The sequence below is a fragment of the Arachis ipaensis genome, chromosome B9 (genome assembly GCF_059453495.1).
Source record: "Arachis ipaensis isolate K30076 ecotype BB chromosome B9, ASM5945349v1, whole genome shotgun sequence".
In the NCBI taxonomy this organism is placed as follows: domain Eukaryota; kingdom Viridiplantae; phylum Streptophyta; class Magnoliopsida; order Fabales; family Fabaceae; genus Arachis; species Arachis ipaensis.
In genome coordinates, this window is record NC_142444.1 from 154,975,784 (window position 1) to 154,993,731 (window position 17,948).

The window sequence follows — 17,948 nt, forward strand, 5'->3', positions numbered from 1 at the left end:
CATCTCAGGCTTTACCACCTCCACCATCCACTTTTCATAATCCCAGGACATACTTGGCTATTCCTTCAACATTTTCTTATTCAATGTGGCTACCCGATACTGGTGCTTACATCATGTCACTGGCGATGCTCAGAATTTGCTATCATCATCTGAATATAATGGCTCAGAAGAAATTATGTTAGGTAATGGTAAAGGTGCGAGTATTACACACTATGATAAAAGTTATTTAATTAATCTTGATACTCATAGAACTTTCTTGTTGGATAAACTCTTGCATTCACCTGACATTGCACACAATCTTATTAGTGTAAGAGAATTTGCAACTGATAACAATTGTTATTTTAAATTCTATACTGATTTTTGCCTTGTTAAATCTTAGGAAACTCAGGAGGTTCTACTCCGAGGAACACTTAGACAAGGAATTTATGTATTTGAACGTGTTGATGTGCCTTGTTCTAGTCTAAATAATATTTTCCAATCAAAATTCTAGTGATCATGTACTTAGGGCATTTCTTGCAAAATTTGATTCTTATAAGTTGTGGTACCATCGACTAGGCCATTGTGCCTCAAATACAGTTCTGAGTGTAATGAATAAATGCAATATGTATGTCTTTTCTAATATTGTTCCATCTAATGTGTGTGAATTTTGTTGCAATGCAAAGATGCATCTTCTTCCTTTTAATCTTGATAAATATAATTATACTGCTCTTTTAAATATGGTTTACTCAGATTTATGGGGGCCTGCTCCGGTAACTTCATATCATGGTTTCAATGATTATATCTCTTTGGTTGATGCTTTTAGTAGGTATACTTGTATATATTTACTGCATTCAAAGTCTCAAGTTTTTCAGGCTTTCTTGCAATATAAAACTATGTTAGAGAAGTATACATGTTTCAAGCTTAAGCGATTTCAAACTGATCATGGGCACGAGTATTTGTCACAAACTTTTACACAATATCTCGCTGATCAAGGCATTGAGCATAGGTATTGTTGCCGATATACGCATCAACAAAATGGAAGGACTGAGCGCAAGCATCGCCACATCACAGAGACTGGTTTGGCAATGCTTGCTGCAGCATCTCTTCCCTTAATTCACTGGGATGATGCTTTTCTCTCAGCCACATATGTCATCAATCGTCTTCCATCTCCTAATACAAACTTGGTAACTCCTTTTAAACTTATGCACTCTAGGAAACCAGATTATGAATTTTTGCGAGTGTTTGGTTGTGCATGCTTTCCATGCTTAAAACCTTATTCTCAAACAAAATTAAATTTTAAATCTCAATTATCAGTTTTTCTTGGATATGTCCCTCACCATAAAGGGTATAAGTACCTTACAAAGTCCAGCAAAATCATTATCACTCGCCATGTGATTTTTGATGAGTAACGCTTTCCTTATGCAGAATTATTCTCCACTGATTCTGCCCCTGAGGCCAGAACCCATTTTCCTCATACTTCTCTTATTTTTCCTTTGAGCACTACCATGTCCACTGTACCATCTAATTCAATCCTTAATTTACCCCCTGATTCTTCTCACAATTTACCTACACCAACCATAGAGAATGAGGGACTTATAAATCATCCTCACAATAATCAAAGTCCTTATTCTACTTCTCATCCTATTCACACTAAGTTTCCACCAACTACACCCCCACCATCCTCATCTAATCCTTCTTTTTCTAATAATTAACTTCATCCTAGTAGTAATGTAGTATCCCTATCTCAGATACCGAGATACAATTTGGTAGTGCCCCTAAGACTCATATTAAACCTAATAATCATCCTATGCAAATTAGATTGAAATCGGGTATTAGTAAACCCAAGTTATATCACACATTGGTAACTCTTCAACTTGATTTGATTAATCATATTTTCTCTAATGTGACTCAAGCTTCACAATCTAAACATTGGCATCAAGCAATGATTGAAGAACTAAATGCTCTATACAAGACCAATACATGGTTTATTGTTGCTGCACCTACAAACACTAAAGTGATAGGCTGCAGATGGATATTTGTTATTAAGCGCCATCCAAATGGTGCAATTATGAAGTATAAGGCAAGATTAGTTGTCAAAGGAAATCATCAAATAGAGGGTATTGACAATGATCAAGTTTTTGCTCCCGTTATCAAACCTACAACTATTCGAGTTATTCTTACAATTGCATTGAAAAATCAATGGCAAATTCGCCAATTTGGTTTTAACAATGCATTTTTGAATGGAGACTTGAATGAACTTGTTTTTATGAAACAACCACCAGGTTTTATAAGGTGATGCTGCCCAGGTTTGTAAATTGCACAAGTCCTTATATGGACTCAAGCAAGTTCCAAGATCATGGTTTCTTAAACGTTCTTCTACTCTAGCACAATTTGGATTCATCAAAATCAGGTCAGATCATTCTTTATTTACTAAACATGATGGTGATCTTATCTTATATATCCTTGTTTATGTTGATGATATACTAATTACTAGAAATAATTCTCAAGCCATACAGTCCATTATTGATCAATTAAACAATGTCTTTTCCCTCAAGGACCTAGGTGAATTTAGCTTCTTCTTAGCAATAGAAGCAAACAAACTAGAATTTGGTTTTGTTCACCTTTCTCAACTGAGATATATTACTGAACTTCTTCAAAGAGTGGGAATAAAAGAATCTAAAGCGGTTCCTACACCCATGACTACCTCGGTTAAGTTGTCCAAAAAATGGAGATGATGAATTTGAAAATCCTTCTCTTTATAGGTCGATCATGAGCTCCCTTTAATATGCTACTCTTACCCATCCTGACATAGTTTTGTCGGTAAATAAACTGTGTCAATATATGCAGAGACCTCTCATTAGTCATTGGAAATGTGTTAAAAGATTATTACGCTACCTCTCTGGAACTATTACTCATGGTCTTATATTTCATGCTAGCAATGACTTATATTTATTTGCTTTTTCAGACTCTAATTGGGGCTCAGATTTGGATGACCATCGTTTTACATGGGATTACTGCATCTATATGGGATCAAATCTTGTCTCATGGTCAAGTCGAAAGAAGCATCCGTTAGTAGATCAAGCACGGAGGTCGAATACCGCGCTCTTGCTGCTGCAGACTCGAAAATTATTTGGATCCAAAATCTGTTACAAGAATTGAGAGTGAAGATTACATTACTACCAACTTTATACCGTGACAATGAAAGTGCTCTCCTCTTGTTCGTAAATCCAATTTTGCACAGCAAAATCAAGCATTTTGAGCTTGATCTACACTTTGTGAGAGATAGAATAAATCAACATCAGCTACATGTGGTGCATATAAGAGCCATTGACCAAGTGGCTAATATATTTACAAAGCCTATTTTATTGAATTTATTCACAAAGTTTAGTACCAAACTTAAGGTTGCTCCTAAAGTCATCTTAACTTTGAGGGGAACTGATAATAATACCAGTATAATACAAGAATAATGGCAATATTAGTTTGGTTAGTTATCAAGAAGAGTGTGTGTTATTTTCTTGAAGAAATGAAAAATATCTTTTGTATAAATACTACTCTTATATCAGTAACTAGTGACAAGCAATAATACAATTCTGCAGAATTTATTTTCACATGCAATTTTACTCCTCATACACAAATTTTATCAATGTGTTTAACATACCAAATAAAGAACTTGTTCTACTGTGTCTTTGTCTTTGGCGCACACACACATCAACTAAAAGGTGCCTAAATTACTAAGACTTATAATGTCCTAATACAATTATAACACTTCGTTAAAATGAACTAATGAGTTAATTGGAGTTTTTTAATTTTGATATGGATGTGTTGATGGAGTATAGCAGTGATATGGGTGGGTTTAGGGTGTTTCACCGAGATGTGACGGCGGTGTAGAAGAAATTGGTGGCACCGATGAGGGGGACAGAAATCGGATGGACCGATTTCAGGACGCAAAAGGTGCACAAATTGGTGGGTCCGATTTGAGACCCCCTGTCCACGCGTCACGCATGCACCTGGCTTCTTGGTTGGCCCGTGACTCTCTATCCCAAGGATCAGTGTTTCACCCCCTCCCAACACTATCTCTTTCACTCTCACTCTCACTCTCGTATCCCTTTCTTCTTGCTCCCAACCCCACCACTTTCCCCATTTCACCATTGTTGGACCACAACAATCCTGCTGAAAAATTTAAACAAAAATGCCAAGAAGACCAAAAATTAAGGAAGTAAATCAACCAGAGCTTCATATTATTAATTATCTTGGACATCCAAATTATGTAAGTTTTTATTTTTTAATAATCTGATTTAATGATAATAATAGTGATAATATTAGATTTTATTAGCAATATATATTATAATGGCACTAAGTAGAGATTAAGCATGTATGTATGTATGATTTATTTGGTGGTTAGAAATAGAAATTAAAATATGAATTAACTATGTATGTATGTTTGATATGGTTATGGTTAGTAAGTAAATTCTACCGGTGAACTGGATTTTTTTTATGCATATTAGTTAAAATAAAATGAAAAAATGAATGAATGTGATGCATGTAAAGAATGAATGAATGAAAGAAGAAGGAAAATGAGATCTGTACATATTAGATTGGAGTAGATAGATATTGATATATTGTTGTTGTTATTATTAGTATTAGTAATTGAGTTTAATTAATTATTATGATTAATAATAAAAATTTAATTAATTATTTTATTTATGATCATTAATAATTGAATTTTAATTCAGTAAAATTTAGACAATAAATTAGTAATAACTAAACTTAGATTAGGAAATTAGTATGCTATGTGTTATGAATAATAATAATAATAATAATAATAATAATAATAATAATAATAATAATAATAATAATAATAATAATAATAATAATAATAATAATAATAGAGGCTAATTTACTGTGTAAGGTTAATTAATTTTTATTATAAGGTAATGAATATGATTGAAGGATTTTTGTATAACAGATTTAATGTGTATGTTTGAAATGAAATTATGCTGGAAATTAGTTATAATGGAGATGTTAAGGATAATTGTGTTTTTGATAATATAGTTATATTATACTTGTCCTTATAATGGAAATGTGATATTGTAGGATTCACGGATGTTAATATGTGATCATTTAAAGCCGCTGGATCCATACAACCAAATTGTTGAGTCACAGTTACGCGAGACTGAATTTTATTATGTATCCCAAATTGGAGTTATCAAATGTCAGTCAGCAATGATTAATGCTCTAATTGAGAGATGACGGCCCGAGACTCACACATTTCATTTTCTGGTTGGTGAGTGTGCCGTGACCTTGGAGGATGTGGCGGTAATTCTCGGTCCCCGACAAATGGTCTTCCGGTTACAGGTCTGACCATGAGTAGCTTTGAGGCATTGGAAGCCGAGTGCTTGCACCAATTTGGAGTGCACCGAGGAAGGCGGACTGTAGAGGGAGCTTTATAAAATTAACGTGGTTTAGGGGTTTGAAAGATCGTATAGTGTTGAATGATGATATGCACATTCAGATGTATGTAAAGTGTCACATAATGTTGTTATTTGGGACAATTCTGTTTGGAGATAAGTCAAGTGTAGCGGTGCATTGGAAATTTTTACCTTTGCTCCGTAACTTCGGTGGGATCATATAGTTTAGTTGGGGTTCGGCATGCCTGGAACACTTGTATAAATCATTGTGTAGGGCAACTCGTGTCGACTGCAAGGAGATAGACGGTCCACTGACACTATTGCTCACTTGGGCTTGGATCCGGCTACCATTTCTAGCGCCGATTCCCGGCAATCCCCGAGTGTTTCCAATTGCGAATAGGTAATTTTGATTAAAGTATGCATTGAAAGAATTGATAGAAATTGTATTTTGTTTTTCACAAGATAAGTTAACTAATGGATTGTCCGACGGCAGGTGGCGTAACTGGGACCGTGAAAACTATGCCTACCGATATAAAACGCTTGCGCACTATAGGAGGTTGTTGGATGATCTACAAGAAGGACAGGTATTTTGTAAAATACAAGTACCTTATGTAACTTGTTAAGTGAATTAATTCTTGTGTAATCATCTGACTGGTTTGATGTGTCCAGTTTGTTTGGCAGGCTTATGGCATTGGAAACATCGACCCAGACGTGATTCATTTAGACATCCGTCATAATTCGGTTATCTGGAGTACCACATTGCCACTTATATCTTTTGAATGCATCGAGTGGCATGCATCTGATAGAGTCATGAGGCAATTTGGATTGAGACAGGGTGTTCCTAATCAAGAGTGGGATCTAGGTGCATCACACGGCGAAGTTCTAACTGGGCCTAAGAATCAAGATTGGGCCAATACCCACTCTTTTTGGGTGATGCAGTGGACCAATCGGTATAGTCACACTCTCTCTGATGACTTGGTGCATTTACATTATCCATTGAAAATTTACATGCATTGGTACCGAGAAGCATTTGGTGACCACTTGCAATTATCGAACCTTGTATTTGAAGAGAATCCAGAAGGTCCTCCACCACCACCGCCACCGGAACCGCCACAACAGGGGGTTGAGTATTTTGCACTATATGTTCCTGACACGCATCCGTCTGATTATTACTCAGCGTCAGTCCTGGTACATCAACAGTATTGGGGTGGTCCACAGTTTGACTATGGAGAGCAAACTTCATTCAGTCAGCTGCTTGGTTTCATGGCATCGGGGTCGCACCACTCACATTCAGGTAATTATGTTGACATTCCCATCGACCATGAAGCACATTCGGGTGGTATTACTCCAGCTAGGAGGTCATTGGATTTGAGACCTCGGGTTCGCACTTCCTCTGATAATTCTGGTGCCAGAATGTCTGTTGACTCGAGCAGAAGTGCTGAAGCGGCGGGAGGGATTATACAGAGTGGAAACCCTAGACGTATTTCGATGGCTCTGATTCATGAGAGTAATAGGGCAGTTGATGATGAGACTGATAACTACCTAGTAGACCATCCAGAGGATGCGGATGAGGGTCAGGATGAGGATGAGGATGATGATGAGGATGAGGATGAGGATGAGGATGAGGGTGAGGATGAGGATCCAGCGCCTAGTGCAGGTAAAATAAACTGCTGGTAATGATTTAGGGCTTGATTATGAATTTCTATTAGTAGCTTCATGGTGAACTTGTAATTGTATTACATATCGAATTGCCATTTGAGTAATGGAATCCAACATTTGTTGTGTTTTCATAGGTACGGCCACAAGTGAAAAAGGTAAAGGTTATAACCTTAGAGCTGATCCTCCACGTCGGAGTGCGAATTGGTATACACCATCCGCTTTTAACAGGATTGCAAAGAAGTGCAGAAAGTTATACAAAGATATGAAGTGGGCACCGAGAAAGTGAAGTTGTAACTATTTAATTATTGAGTATGTTAATTAGGTTGTTACTACTATTTAGGAATTAATTTGTACTATTTACTTATTGAGTATGTTACCTAGGTAGTTATTACTGACTATGTTAATTAGGTTGTTATTACTATTTACTTATTGAGTATGTTAACTAGGTTGTTATTACTATTTAATTACCGAATACGTTAATTACGTTGTTATGACTATTTTTCTATCGAGTATGTGAATCAGGTTTGAAATGAATACAAGCACGAGTTGGTAAATTCAAATGTCAATGTCGTACATAAATGTAAAGTCAAACGAAATGTAAAAAAAGGTAACTACTACTCTTCGGCTGGACCTGCACTCGGTCAACCACTTTAACGACATCTACTGCGAGAATGGCCCTCGGCACCGCATTGCTTGCATTGCCTAGGGCGACGCAACATACGAGTGTCCATCTCATTCAAGAAGCAGGTCATCTTCGGCCGACCTTTGGCTACCCGTATGAGGAACATGTTTCCAACGAATCGAGGTCCATGATAAGTAAGCCACGTTGCCGGATTTCCCAGTGGTCTAAACCTAGCCCTGTATACTCTTCAAACTTGGTCCATCTTGTATACATCATTAACGTACACTTGCCAATCCAACCGCTGATTTGCACAACAAGCAAACACATGTCGACAAGGAATTCGGTCAACCTGGAATTCACCACAGTCGCACCGATGGTGGCGTAGGTCAACTGCATACTCAACCCCACTAGGCATCTCGCGTACTTCAAAGACTTCATTTTCTCTATCAAAACAGCTAACCTGTATGTTACCCGATGCTCGTTGATTTGCATGTAGCTTGGTGGTCACCATCTCAGAGAACACAAGTCCAGCATTGATTCGGGCTTCGGCCTCGACTCTTTTCCTAGTGAACAACTCATTCAGTCTGTAAAATGTAGCCTTAACAAGTGCAGTGACCGGGAGATTGCGTGCACCCTTTAAGACGGAGTTGATGCACTCCACAAGATTGGTGATCATATGACCCCATCGGTATCCACCATCAAATGCCAAAGCATACTGCTCACGAGGGATCCGATCAAGCCAGGTGGTGTAAGCCTCACCCCGTTCCTTTAATCGTTCATAGCGCATCTGGTACTCCCTGATCGTCCTCAAGTATTCTATGAAAAACATTCAGTCAACTATGAACACCATTCTATTCGATCGTACTTACAATAAATTCAAAGTTCATTCTATTCAAACTTACCAATGTTGACGATAAGCTTCTGCAAGTAAGGTGCCTTGAACTTCCTCAAGAAGTTGGACTCAATATGCCGGATACAAAACATATGGAAAGCTCTAGGAGGAGACCAAGCCCCATTACTTCGTTCAATAGCTGACCTAATTGAATCGTGTCGATCAGAGATAAGTCCCACACCATCACATGTCACCACATGTTGACGCAAGTTACTCAGAAAAAAGTACCATGCATCAGAAGTCTCTCCCTCCACTATGGCAAATGCAATAGGCACGATGTTGTTATTACCATCTTGTGAGACTACAACCAATAAACAACCCTTGTATTTTCCATACAAATGAGTCCCGTCCACCTGCACCACTGACTTGCAGTGTCTGAAGGCCCTTATACAAGGGTAATAACTCCAGAATACTCTATGTGGGACACGTATATCAGGAACCAAATCATCCCCTGGTAAGCAGGCATTGTTTCAAAGTGAACTACTGCTGATGGCTCTTTGTGGCACATGGCCTCAAACCATATGGGCAAAGCTTCATACGATGCTTCCCAACCTCCGAAAATTGATTCGACCGCCTGCTGCTTTGCTAACTAAGACTTGTGATAACTGATGGTGTAGTTAAACTTTGACTGGACTTCAGCAATTATTGATTTCACCTTTATAGACGGGTCAACCTCTACCAACGGCTTAATTGCTTCTGCAACTGTCTTGGAATCCAGCTTCGAATGGTCTTGAGAAATAGTAGACCTGGTACAAGTGTGACTTCCATTGTACCTCCTTATCTCCCAACAGTACTTCTTCTGCATTTTGGTAACCCTAATCAACCAGTCACAACCATTCCCATATTCTGTATATTTGGCATAGAATGTTGTCGGTTCCGACTCATATACCCGATAGTCCACACCTCTTCGGATGGTATGATCTTTCATTGCCTTGATTACTGCCTCCCTTGAACTGAATTACATTCCCACTGTGAACTCACCATTCGCCACAACAGGAGGCGCTGCATACATCAAAAGTAATAAATGCTTTATTATGTACTCAATAATAAGTCTTTTATTACAACTCAATTAATAAACACACTTTACCATGTAAGATCATTATAGTCTTATTTTTCGCTATTCCATCTACGTAAAGAACAACTAAATATAATTCATAACAAAAAACTATTAATTAATAAAAAAATCAAACATTATGGTCACAAATGCCTAGTCACATATCACATATATTACTCATCCGACTTATTGATCTGCTACTTCAGAGTTTCACATAGCAACCTAGGTTTACGCACCTGCATTCATATATTGCGGAAACTCCGGTGGGTGCATAGCCTCCAAATCCAACATCTGCATGAAAGAAGGCTCCTGAAAAGGATGTGGGTTTGCTAGTGCATTTGCAACTTCCGCCACATCTGCGTTCATGGCGCCGCCAGCTTCATCTTCGTCTTCACTTGGACCAACGATCTCATAGTTACTTTCAAATTCATGTTCGCTTTCACTATTATAATCTTCCAATTCAATGTCACGGTCTACTTCAGATTGCTCAAACTCAATATATAACTCGATGCACGACATTCGGTGACGATTTTCCATGTACATTGAAAACATTTCATGCATACTCGCTTCGTCTGTCACGTACTTGGTCTGAAATTGAACAAACCCACCAAACACAGATAAAGGATACTTGTACAAAATACACGATACTCTCCTACATCTTTGAGAATCTAGCTTCTCACAAATCACACCTTTCAATTCTTCAAACGACAATGTGAACGGAATAACGACATCTAATGGATTTTCACACACAAATTGAACTCCCTCATATATTTGCAATAAGATCTACCCGTAATAATAAATCTTCAATACAACTCTATCATCCATAACACTACACGTACTTGACTATTCTCAACCTCACAGAAATTTATTTTACAAAAATGAAGGAGAAGAATCAGAGAAGAGAAGAGAAGAGGAAGAACATTAGCTGAGAGCGGCGATGAAGAAATGGGGCTTCTGTGAGCTCTTTCCAGTTTATGTATGCACTAACGGGCAAATCGGACGGACCGACCGCGCACTCCCAAATCGGTGGGTCCGATTGGTGCACCCCGGATTAAAATAAAATTTTTCACCACCAGTAATCGGTCCCTCTTCGGTTGAAAACATTGGCCACCCAGAAATCGGTGGCACCGATTTCATGCAACCTCAACGTCTCCCTCACACAAATCGGTGGGTCCGATTTGTGTTACTTCTTTTCTCTGCTTGAAATCGGTGGGTCCGATTTCTTCCCCCAATATTCCAAAAAGCAACGCCGTCATAACAGTGTAAATCACCCCTAATGATCATATCCCAGCATAACTCACACCACCAAATCATATCCAAAAAAATCAGCCAGTTAATTGTTCAACCCATTCAAGATGCTTTAAAAAATTATATAAATAAATATATAGATTGTTTTTTATATTAAATGATTGTTTTTTATATTTAAAAGTTCTGTATTTATTTATTTGTTTAAAATATATAGAAAAATAAAAATTTATTTATATATGTATTGGTATATTTTATTTTATTAAAATTTATCAATATTTTTTTTAATGCATCTTTTTATTTTCATTTAATAAAATTCAACATTCATAAAAATAAGACATCTAATAGACACCAAATTATTTAGACTTATTTTTAGACACAATAAAGCAGTTTCTCAAAATTTAAAATTTCTCTAGTTAGAAATAGACATTAGCATATCTATAAATGTTCTTAATCAGGACCAAATAGTTTCTGTTAAATTTATACAATTAATTCGTCATAATATAGTATATTAAAAGCAAGTGGAACATTTTTCCCTTAATTCATTCTTATTAGGTGGTGCTACTTTCTTGTTGGCTCTTTATTGGCTCCTAATAAAGGGAGTTAGGCAAATTGTTTGAAGGATAAGGCTATAGTTTATATTCTCACATGAAAAACGCTAATTATTATTCTTATGTGGTAGCCAACGGTATGTTATGTGGCCCTTATTAACCCTTTTGTTTGGACCAACAGAAGAATGACCCTACAACTTGGTTTCATATTCATGATCTTTTCCATTAGTTGACCAAGTTCATGCTGCCAAACATGAGTTGTCAAATTCAAAATAAACCTTGAATCAGACTTCACATTCCACTAGTCCAATTCAATTTCTCACATGCCAATTATGACGATAACCATTAGGTTTTATTAGATAACTAACATCCAATACCAAAGAAAAAAAATCTAACATCTGCTGAAGTTTGATCAGAGGGATAATCAATCAAGGAAGTATGACATCTTATAACCAAAAAAATAAACAAAATTATAAAATTTTCAACAGGGAAAAGAATGAACAATTATATAATTCCCCATGAAGGGTTGACTTTGATACAATGGCAACCACAATCTTTAAATGGAAGGGTTGCTCTCAAAATGAATCAGAGGTGAGCTGTATGACTAGTGAGCTATAAAGAGTTAGTGAGAAGATTTACATTTGTTAACCACACACTCATCAAGAAATTGATTGACCTGAGAGGTGTACAATTTGGGGTGATTTCTAAAGTGATCAACATGGGGTGAGGACACAAAATTGCATGCCCTCACATCATGCCCTGATTTGCGCTGCGCCTCGACGAACGACTCCACGGAGTCTGCAGGTATAACTCTGTCTGCAGTGCTATAGATGTATAACTGAGGACAGCTTGGTTGCTTTGATGATAACACATTCAAAACATCAGAGAGCCTCCTGCATTACAATAAGATTATCATTATGGTTAGAAACTCAAAAGATAGATATTCATTTAGGAAAATAGTGCTCTTGGCTGGTTACACTTTAGAAGATACAATAACTTTTACATAGGAAATTTTATCATGACATTTTCTTATCAGCTTTATCTTACAAGCAAGGAATGAATTAAAAGACCTTACCTATTCACTGTAGGGAGATTCAGAGTGATCTCAAAAAATTTCTTTAGTATTAATAGCAAAGCTGCTTCAGTTAGTGCAGGTTTGGGTCCTGAAGCTTCCTCGCGGCCAATTGATACCTTAATGCCGGATTCATTAGAGGTTACATATCCCTTTGTGGCCACACTTCTTTTCTTGAGAAACGCTGCAGAGAAACCTGAAGCCCATACCTGACAAAGTAACTGGATAATTAAAATCACATATAGAATAAAACCTTCAGCATATTGGTTGATTTCTAATTTTCCAATGCCAACTAAAGACAAGAAAATTAATAAATCAAAGAGATCAAACAAATGTGCAAGTGCTAATGGCAAGTCCTAAGATGTCAGAGAGATCAAACAAAATGATTGATTGCCAGAGTTAATCCAACAATGCAAATATAACTCACAATAATAATATTGAAAAGCAAAGAATTCAGAAAACAAGCATGTTAGTTATACATATCCACAACAATTCGCTGAGTCTAACAAGTGCAATACCTCAGGATCAGGATATGCAACAGGTGCAGAATCTACAATGCAGCCCTTAATCCTATCCATTATAGACAGGCCCTGCTTTTGACATTGCTCCAGAATAACCCCATATCTGCAACAATGTATAATACCAAACCAATCAAGCAAGGAACAAATGCTTCTAACCAGAGAAGAATAATCCAGATTTTATGCTTGTATACTTAACAAATTTCACAACTTACGTTAACCATCCAGTGTTGCTGAAAGTATGAAAGACCATATTCTTTTCATTTTCCCCTTCTAACCAATCAGCCAAGTGGTCTACAAGCAATTGAACATTCTGTTCAGCTTTTCCTCCTGGCTTATAACTAAGGACCTCATCCATGGGAAACGTGAATGTAATTACATGATACCCCTTCGAAGTATACCATTCTGCATACTTCGAAAGATGCCTCTGCTTTGCTCCCAACCATCCCAACAAGACCACAACAGTCTTTGACTTCACAGACGAACCGTCCAATACAGCACTTGGTTGGGGCAAATGCCATTCATACATGCCCTCAGAAGCTGAAGTGGACACACCACGAGAATGCACACAAGGCCTAGGCAATCTAGAGAATTCAGCAGATTGATACACATTCCAAAGAAGCGGCGATGAAGCAACAGAAGAATGGTACAAATTGGAAGCACAATTGTGGCCCAAACTTGGCACCCGGAGTTTGACATTAGGCAAAGGTGCTGGAATCCGTGTCACAAAAGAAAGGTCCGCAAGTTTTGAAACGGAGATATGAGAAACCCATGCTGTATTAAGTTGTTGTATTAAATTGCATGCCGTGGAATGTGCCAAATTGGAGGTAGAGCAATAATCACTTGTTGTTGTTGTTGTTGATGATGATGTTGTTGTTCCACTGGATGGGAATTTATCAGAAAACTCGGCAGAGAAAGAAGCCACAGCAACCGCAGCAGCAGCAACAAGGGGTCGCTGAATGGCTCCTGAAAAGTTACTCATTGATCGCACAAATTTAATGCCAAAAGAAACTCCTTCAAGCCAATACCATTAACACCTTGTCGCCCTTGTCAATAGCTCAACCAAACCCCAAAATCCGAACTCCTGCAAAATTCAATTTTGATGGCAAAAAACAATGCTTTACGTGAAGCGAAGACAACCCAGAAGGAAAAAAAAAATTGGGATAGCGAAAAAGGGTAGGTGGGGTTGTATAAAATTTGAAACGTGAATCGCGTAATATGACACGTAAAAGGAACGCAGAGTAAAATAATGGAATAAAAGCGTTAAGGTATATTCGGTTGGTGGAAGAGATTATTCCAAAGAAGAAGAAGAACGGAAGCATACGAACCTGAAATTTGGAATTTGTGGGGTTTGAAACTTTGAATATGCGTCTCCAAGGAACCGGGCTGTCAATGTTGATTCGACAGCCCGATTGGAAGAGAAGAATCTGAGTGTGAACAGAAACAAAACACCGCACCGACCCACAAAGATAAATGCTGATTTATGGAATGGGGTCACCGAGTTTAAACCCCTTCGCTGTCTCTTCTCTCTTTGTAAAAGCAACGCAACGCAACCTGAATGAAAAGAAAAAAAGTAATAAATAATAAAATAGTTGAAGGTTTCTCTTAAAAAAGGTAGTTATTTTTCCTATAATGTTGGGGCTCTGGTGAAAGAGAATGGACCAACCGGATTGAGCCACGTGGTGCCATACTCCAACCGTCCAAAGTGACGAATATGGGAGTTGAATATGATAAGATTAATTAAGATGGGGGAAGGTATGGGAATGATAATTGATAATGATATGACTCTTTTCATGCGACCCATACTTTAGTTTTGATTTTGAAAGACGCTTTTACCCCTTCACATGTTTATATATTAGCCTTAGGATTAAACTTGATATCAAAATGGTTTCTAAACTATAAAGATTATGTGCGTGTAAATTTAATTATCAAGTGATCATAGTTTAAAATTAGTGGCTAAAAAATATGAATTAGATAAATGATAATTTCACTCTTATTTTTTTATAATTTTTTGGTGATATCAATTGGATGATATATAGTCACCAAAAAATTGGATGATATATCACAAAATTATTGATATCACATATCAATATTTATAAAACAAAATAACCCATCTGACTTGTGGAGTTATAGTTGTATCCTTTGAATAATAAGTAATTATAGTTACATAGAATCCGAAATTTTCTTTAAAATTTAGTTTAATTTTATTATATTAAATTTTTAAAGTTTTGAAAAAGTAAAAGCCTTTTTAACATGATTTAAACGACAAAAATAAAATTTCACAGCACATCAACGTATAGTGATTGCCTTTTTCCATCCACTTTTGTTAGTCAATGTCTGACTTTGTAAACAGAGAAAAGTCAAATTTCAACCTAAGCAATCCAACGTCAGCAGAGTCATATATTGATTATCTATTGATTACGTGACATAACAATATAACATCATCTTAGTCACTGAATCATGATTAATCACAAGATTATTACTATTATACATATTTAATAAATAAATCAAAAATAAAAGCAAAATAGAATTGGAGGTAATCAAAATCGATCAAACCTTACTCAAAATTGGCATTCTAATTCTATATAATAAGAAAAAAAAGATCAAGTTGGGTTGGCTTAATGGTTAGCTCACTAGTCCGCTTAAGCAAGTGTCGGGGGTCCGGATTCCGTTTTATGTATGCAACAACCCATTGACCAGTAGCAGACCCTAAAACTCCAATTCGCCACAGATTAGTAGTACTTGGCCTGATTCTGTGGGTAACCAAAATATGAAAGGAAAGAAAAGCCAGCTACAAAAATGTGATTCATCAAAGGTGGAATTAAGATGGTGAGGATCTAAACTACCTGAGAAATATGATTCTTTCTCTTTCTGTGGTGGAAATCCATTGGAATGCTCAAAACAAATCTATTGATTCCAAGACCAATCTCCACTCTTTCCACCAGATTTATGCTTGAGCCTTATATCTGTAATGACTATATCTTTTGAAGCAGCCTTGCACATATCATACACTGTTAACCCAGCAACAGAAACTGCTGTCATAGCCTCCATCTCAACCCCAGTTCTTCCTGTTGTTGCAGCTTCCCCTTCTATCATCACACTAAAGTCGTCGTGATTCAGCTTCAAATCCACCTGCACATGTGTAAGGTTTATGTTATGGCACAAGGGAATCAGACTGCTGGTTTGCTTTGCAGCACTTATGCCGGCGATTTTCGCAACAGTAAGCACATCCCCTTTTGCCATTTGATTAGCTGAGACCAAGTTGAACACCTTCTTTCCAAGAAGTACCTTGCAACCGGCAATGGCGGTTCGCTTAGTACTTTCTTTGGGAGACACATCCACCATTTGAGCTTCCCCTGAATGGCCAGTGTGAGTCAATTCAAAAGAATTTTCATCTATCTTTTGAGACATCATCATCTTTGATTCATTGTTGACATGAACATTGCTTGCAGAGCTAGCCAATCCCCCACCAGGAGGCTCACCGAATACAGATTCCATTTCCTGAAACAGTAATAATCAAATGAGTAAAGTAACAAATAAATCCTGAGAATTTATACTTTGGACAGATTAATCCCTAAAAAAAATAACAATAAAGACTTTCAGGATGCCAGATGTAGACACACTCCCTTCAACTTAATCCGTCTTAATTTGAACTACCTTCTACGTGTTTGTTATCTGAAAAACTATATTGGTCCTTTTGTTATTTAGAGACTAATCTGTCCGAAATGTAAATCCTCGGTCGTTTCTTTGTCACGTTAATCAAATTCATGTGGATAGGTGTACTAATAGTATTCTAATTCTAACTCTACCAACATTTTTATGGAAGATAATGAACACAAAAATAGAAATTATAGATAACGAATTTCAGGTAAAGTATCTTTAACAATTTAGAAGTCAGTAAAAAAGAATAATTATAGATAATTGAAGAGGAAAACAAAGTTTACCTGTAAAATTAGGTTAAAGTTTAGTATTTAATAGAAGAAAAGGAAGAAGACCTTGTTGAGTTCATGAATGGCACTTGTGAAGTCGCAGTTGCTAATAGAAGGAAAAGAGGAAGAGCACAGCATCCTTTTGGAGTGAGGACACGTTATTATTCGACGAAGCAACATTTGATTTTAGGGATCAGAGCTGCAACCAAAGCAAAATGAAGAATGTGTACTTGAAAGTTGGAAGGGATTGAGGAATGAAAAACCTTGCTAGATTGGAAATCGGAACTGCATCAATTTTGACAGCAGACAAGAAAAGAAGAAGAAAGAATTCGGTGACAGCAGAGAGCAGACAAGAGAAGATGGTTGCTCTCCTTTGCTGCAAAAGGCTCCTCAGAACGTTTTTTTTTTTTTTGCTTTTGGGCTTGTTTTGGAGTGGTTTACACTCATTGGCAATTAAAGTTGGCACAGATGGACGAGGGTCTGTGTCCCTTAACCATCTCTTCCGGGTTCGATACTCACAGAAAGATGGGAATAGAGCTTGCTTGCTTGGGAGGGTCACCTATTTTGCCTCTGCAGTACTCGACGGATTAGTTATTGGGCTACCGGCCTGATGGATACCCTGGTTCAAACTAAAAAAAAGTACTATGAAAAAACCAAGTTGAATTAGTCTAGTAGTTATCTCACTAGTCGCTTAAGTAAGTATTAGAGGTTTGAATTTCGTCTTGTACATACAGCAATCTATTAGCAAGGAGGACAGATTAATCCTTGGCTTTATGAGTTGGGAAATACTATGAAAAATCATTGCATGTTGTGAGGGGATGAATAGAGCCCTAAATATATATATTAAAAAAGAACAATCATGAGTTTACATGTAAGATAATTAAGTAAAACGTTATAAACTTCTTTAATAAAAATATACAAAGAAAAATCTAAGAATAATATTTCAAATAAGCCTTTAAAAAATATTAAATTGTTTTAAAATAATAATAAATCAGTCTTAATTGGTCTCTAATAAAGAC

General features: G+C 36.9%; 4 protein-coding genes across 6 annotated transcripts; 1 reads left to right on the top strand and 3 right to left on the bottom strand.

Moving 5' to 3' along the window:
* Positions 1-6,320: 6,320 nt before the first annotated feature.
* Positions 6,321-7,332, top strand: LOC148546877 (uncharacterized). Its single transcript, XM_088498066.1, has 2 exons — positions 6,321-7,044; positions 7,181-7,332. Exons 1-2 carry the CDS (start codon positions 6,321-6,323, stop codon positions 7,330-7,332), a joined length of 876 nt encoding a protein of 291 aa, XP_088354192.1.
* A 583-nt stretch (positions 7,333-7,915) lies between these two features.
* On the bottom strand, positions 7,916-8,652 carry LOC107633466 (uncharacterized). The gene is made up of 2 exons (XM_088498452.1): positions 8,571-8,652; positions 7,916-8,484 (listed from the first exon to the last, which is right to left on the bottom strand). The coding sequence occupies exons 1-2, from the start codon at positions 8,650-8,652 to the stop codon at positions 7,916-7,918; spliced, it is 651 nt and encodes a 216-aa protein (XP_088354578.1).
* Positions 8,653-11,899: 3,247 nt separating this feature from the next.
* On the bottom strand, positions 11,900-14,578 carry LOC107617136 (alpha/beta-Hydrolases superfamily protein). Of its 2 annotated transcripts, XM_016318923.3 has the most exons (5): positions 14,329-14,578; positions 13,216-14,084; positions 13,001-13,106; positions 12,486-12,691; positions 11,900-12,303 (listed from the first exon to the last, which is right to left on the bottom strand). In XM_016318923.3, exons 2-5 carry the CDS (start codon positions 13,980-13,982, stop codon positions 12,033-12,035), a joined length of 1,350 nt encoding a protein of 449 aa, XP_016174409.1. In that variant the 5' UTR covers positions 13,983-14,084; positions 14,329-14,578; the 3' UTR covers positions 11,900-12,032. The 2 variants fall into 2 exon arrangements, with proteins under 2 accessions (XP_016174409.1, XP_088356487.1); XM_088500361.1 differs by lacking the exon at positions 14,329-14,578 and having other exon boundaries at positions 13,216-14,209.
* Positions 14,579-15,365: 787 nt separating this feature from the next.
* CNX3 (cofactor of nitrate reductase and xanthine dehydrogenase 3) lies at positions 15,366-17,353 on the bottom strand. 2 transcript variants are annotated; one of them, XM_088500362.1, is made up of 2 exons: positions 16,996-17,353; positions 15,366-16,501 (listed from the first exon to the last, which is right to left on the bottom strand). In XM_088500362.1, the coding sequence occupies exons 1-2, from the start codon at positions 17,107-17,109 to the stop codon at positions 15,908-15,910; spliced, it is 708 nt and encodes a 235-aa protein (XP_088356488.1). In that variant the 5' UTR covers positions 17,110-17,353; the 3' UTR covers positions 15,366-15,907. The 2 variants fall into 2 exon arrangements, with proteins under 2 accessions (XP_088356488.1, XP_088356489.1); XM_088500363.1 differs by having other exon boundaries at positions 16,945-17,326.
* Between the last annotated feature and the right edge of the window lie 595 nt (positions 17,354-17,948).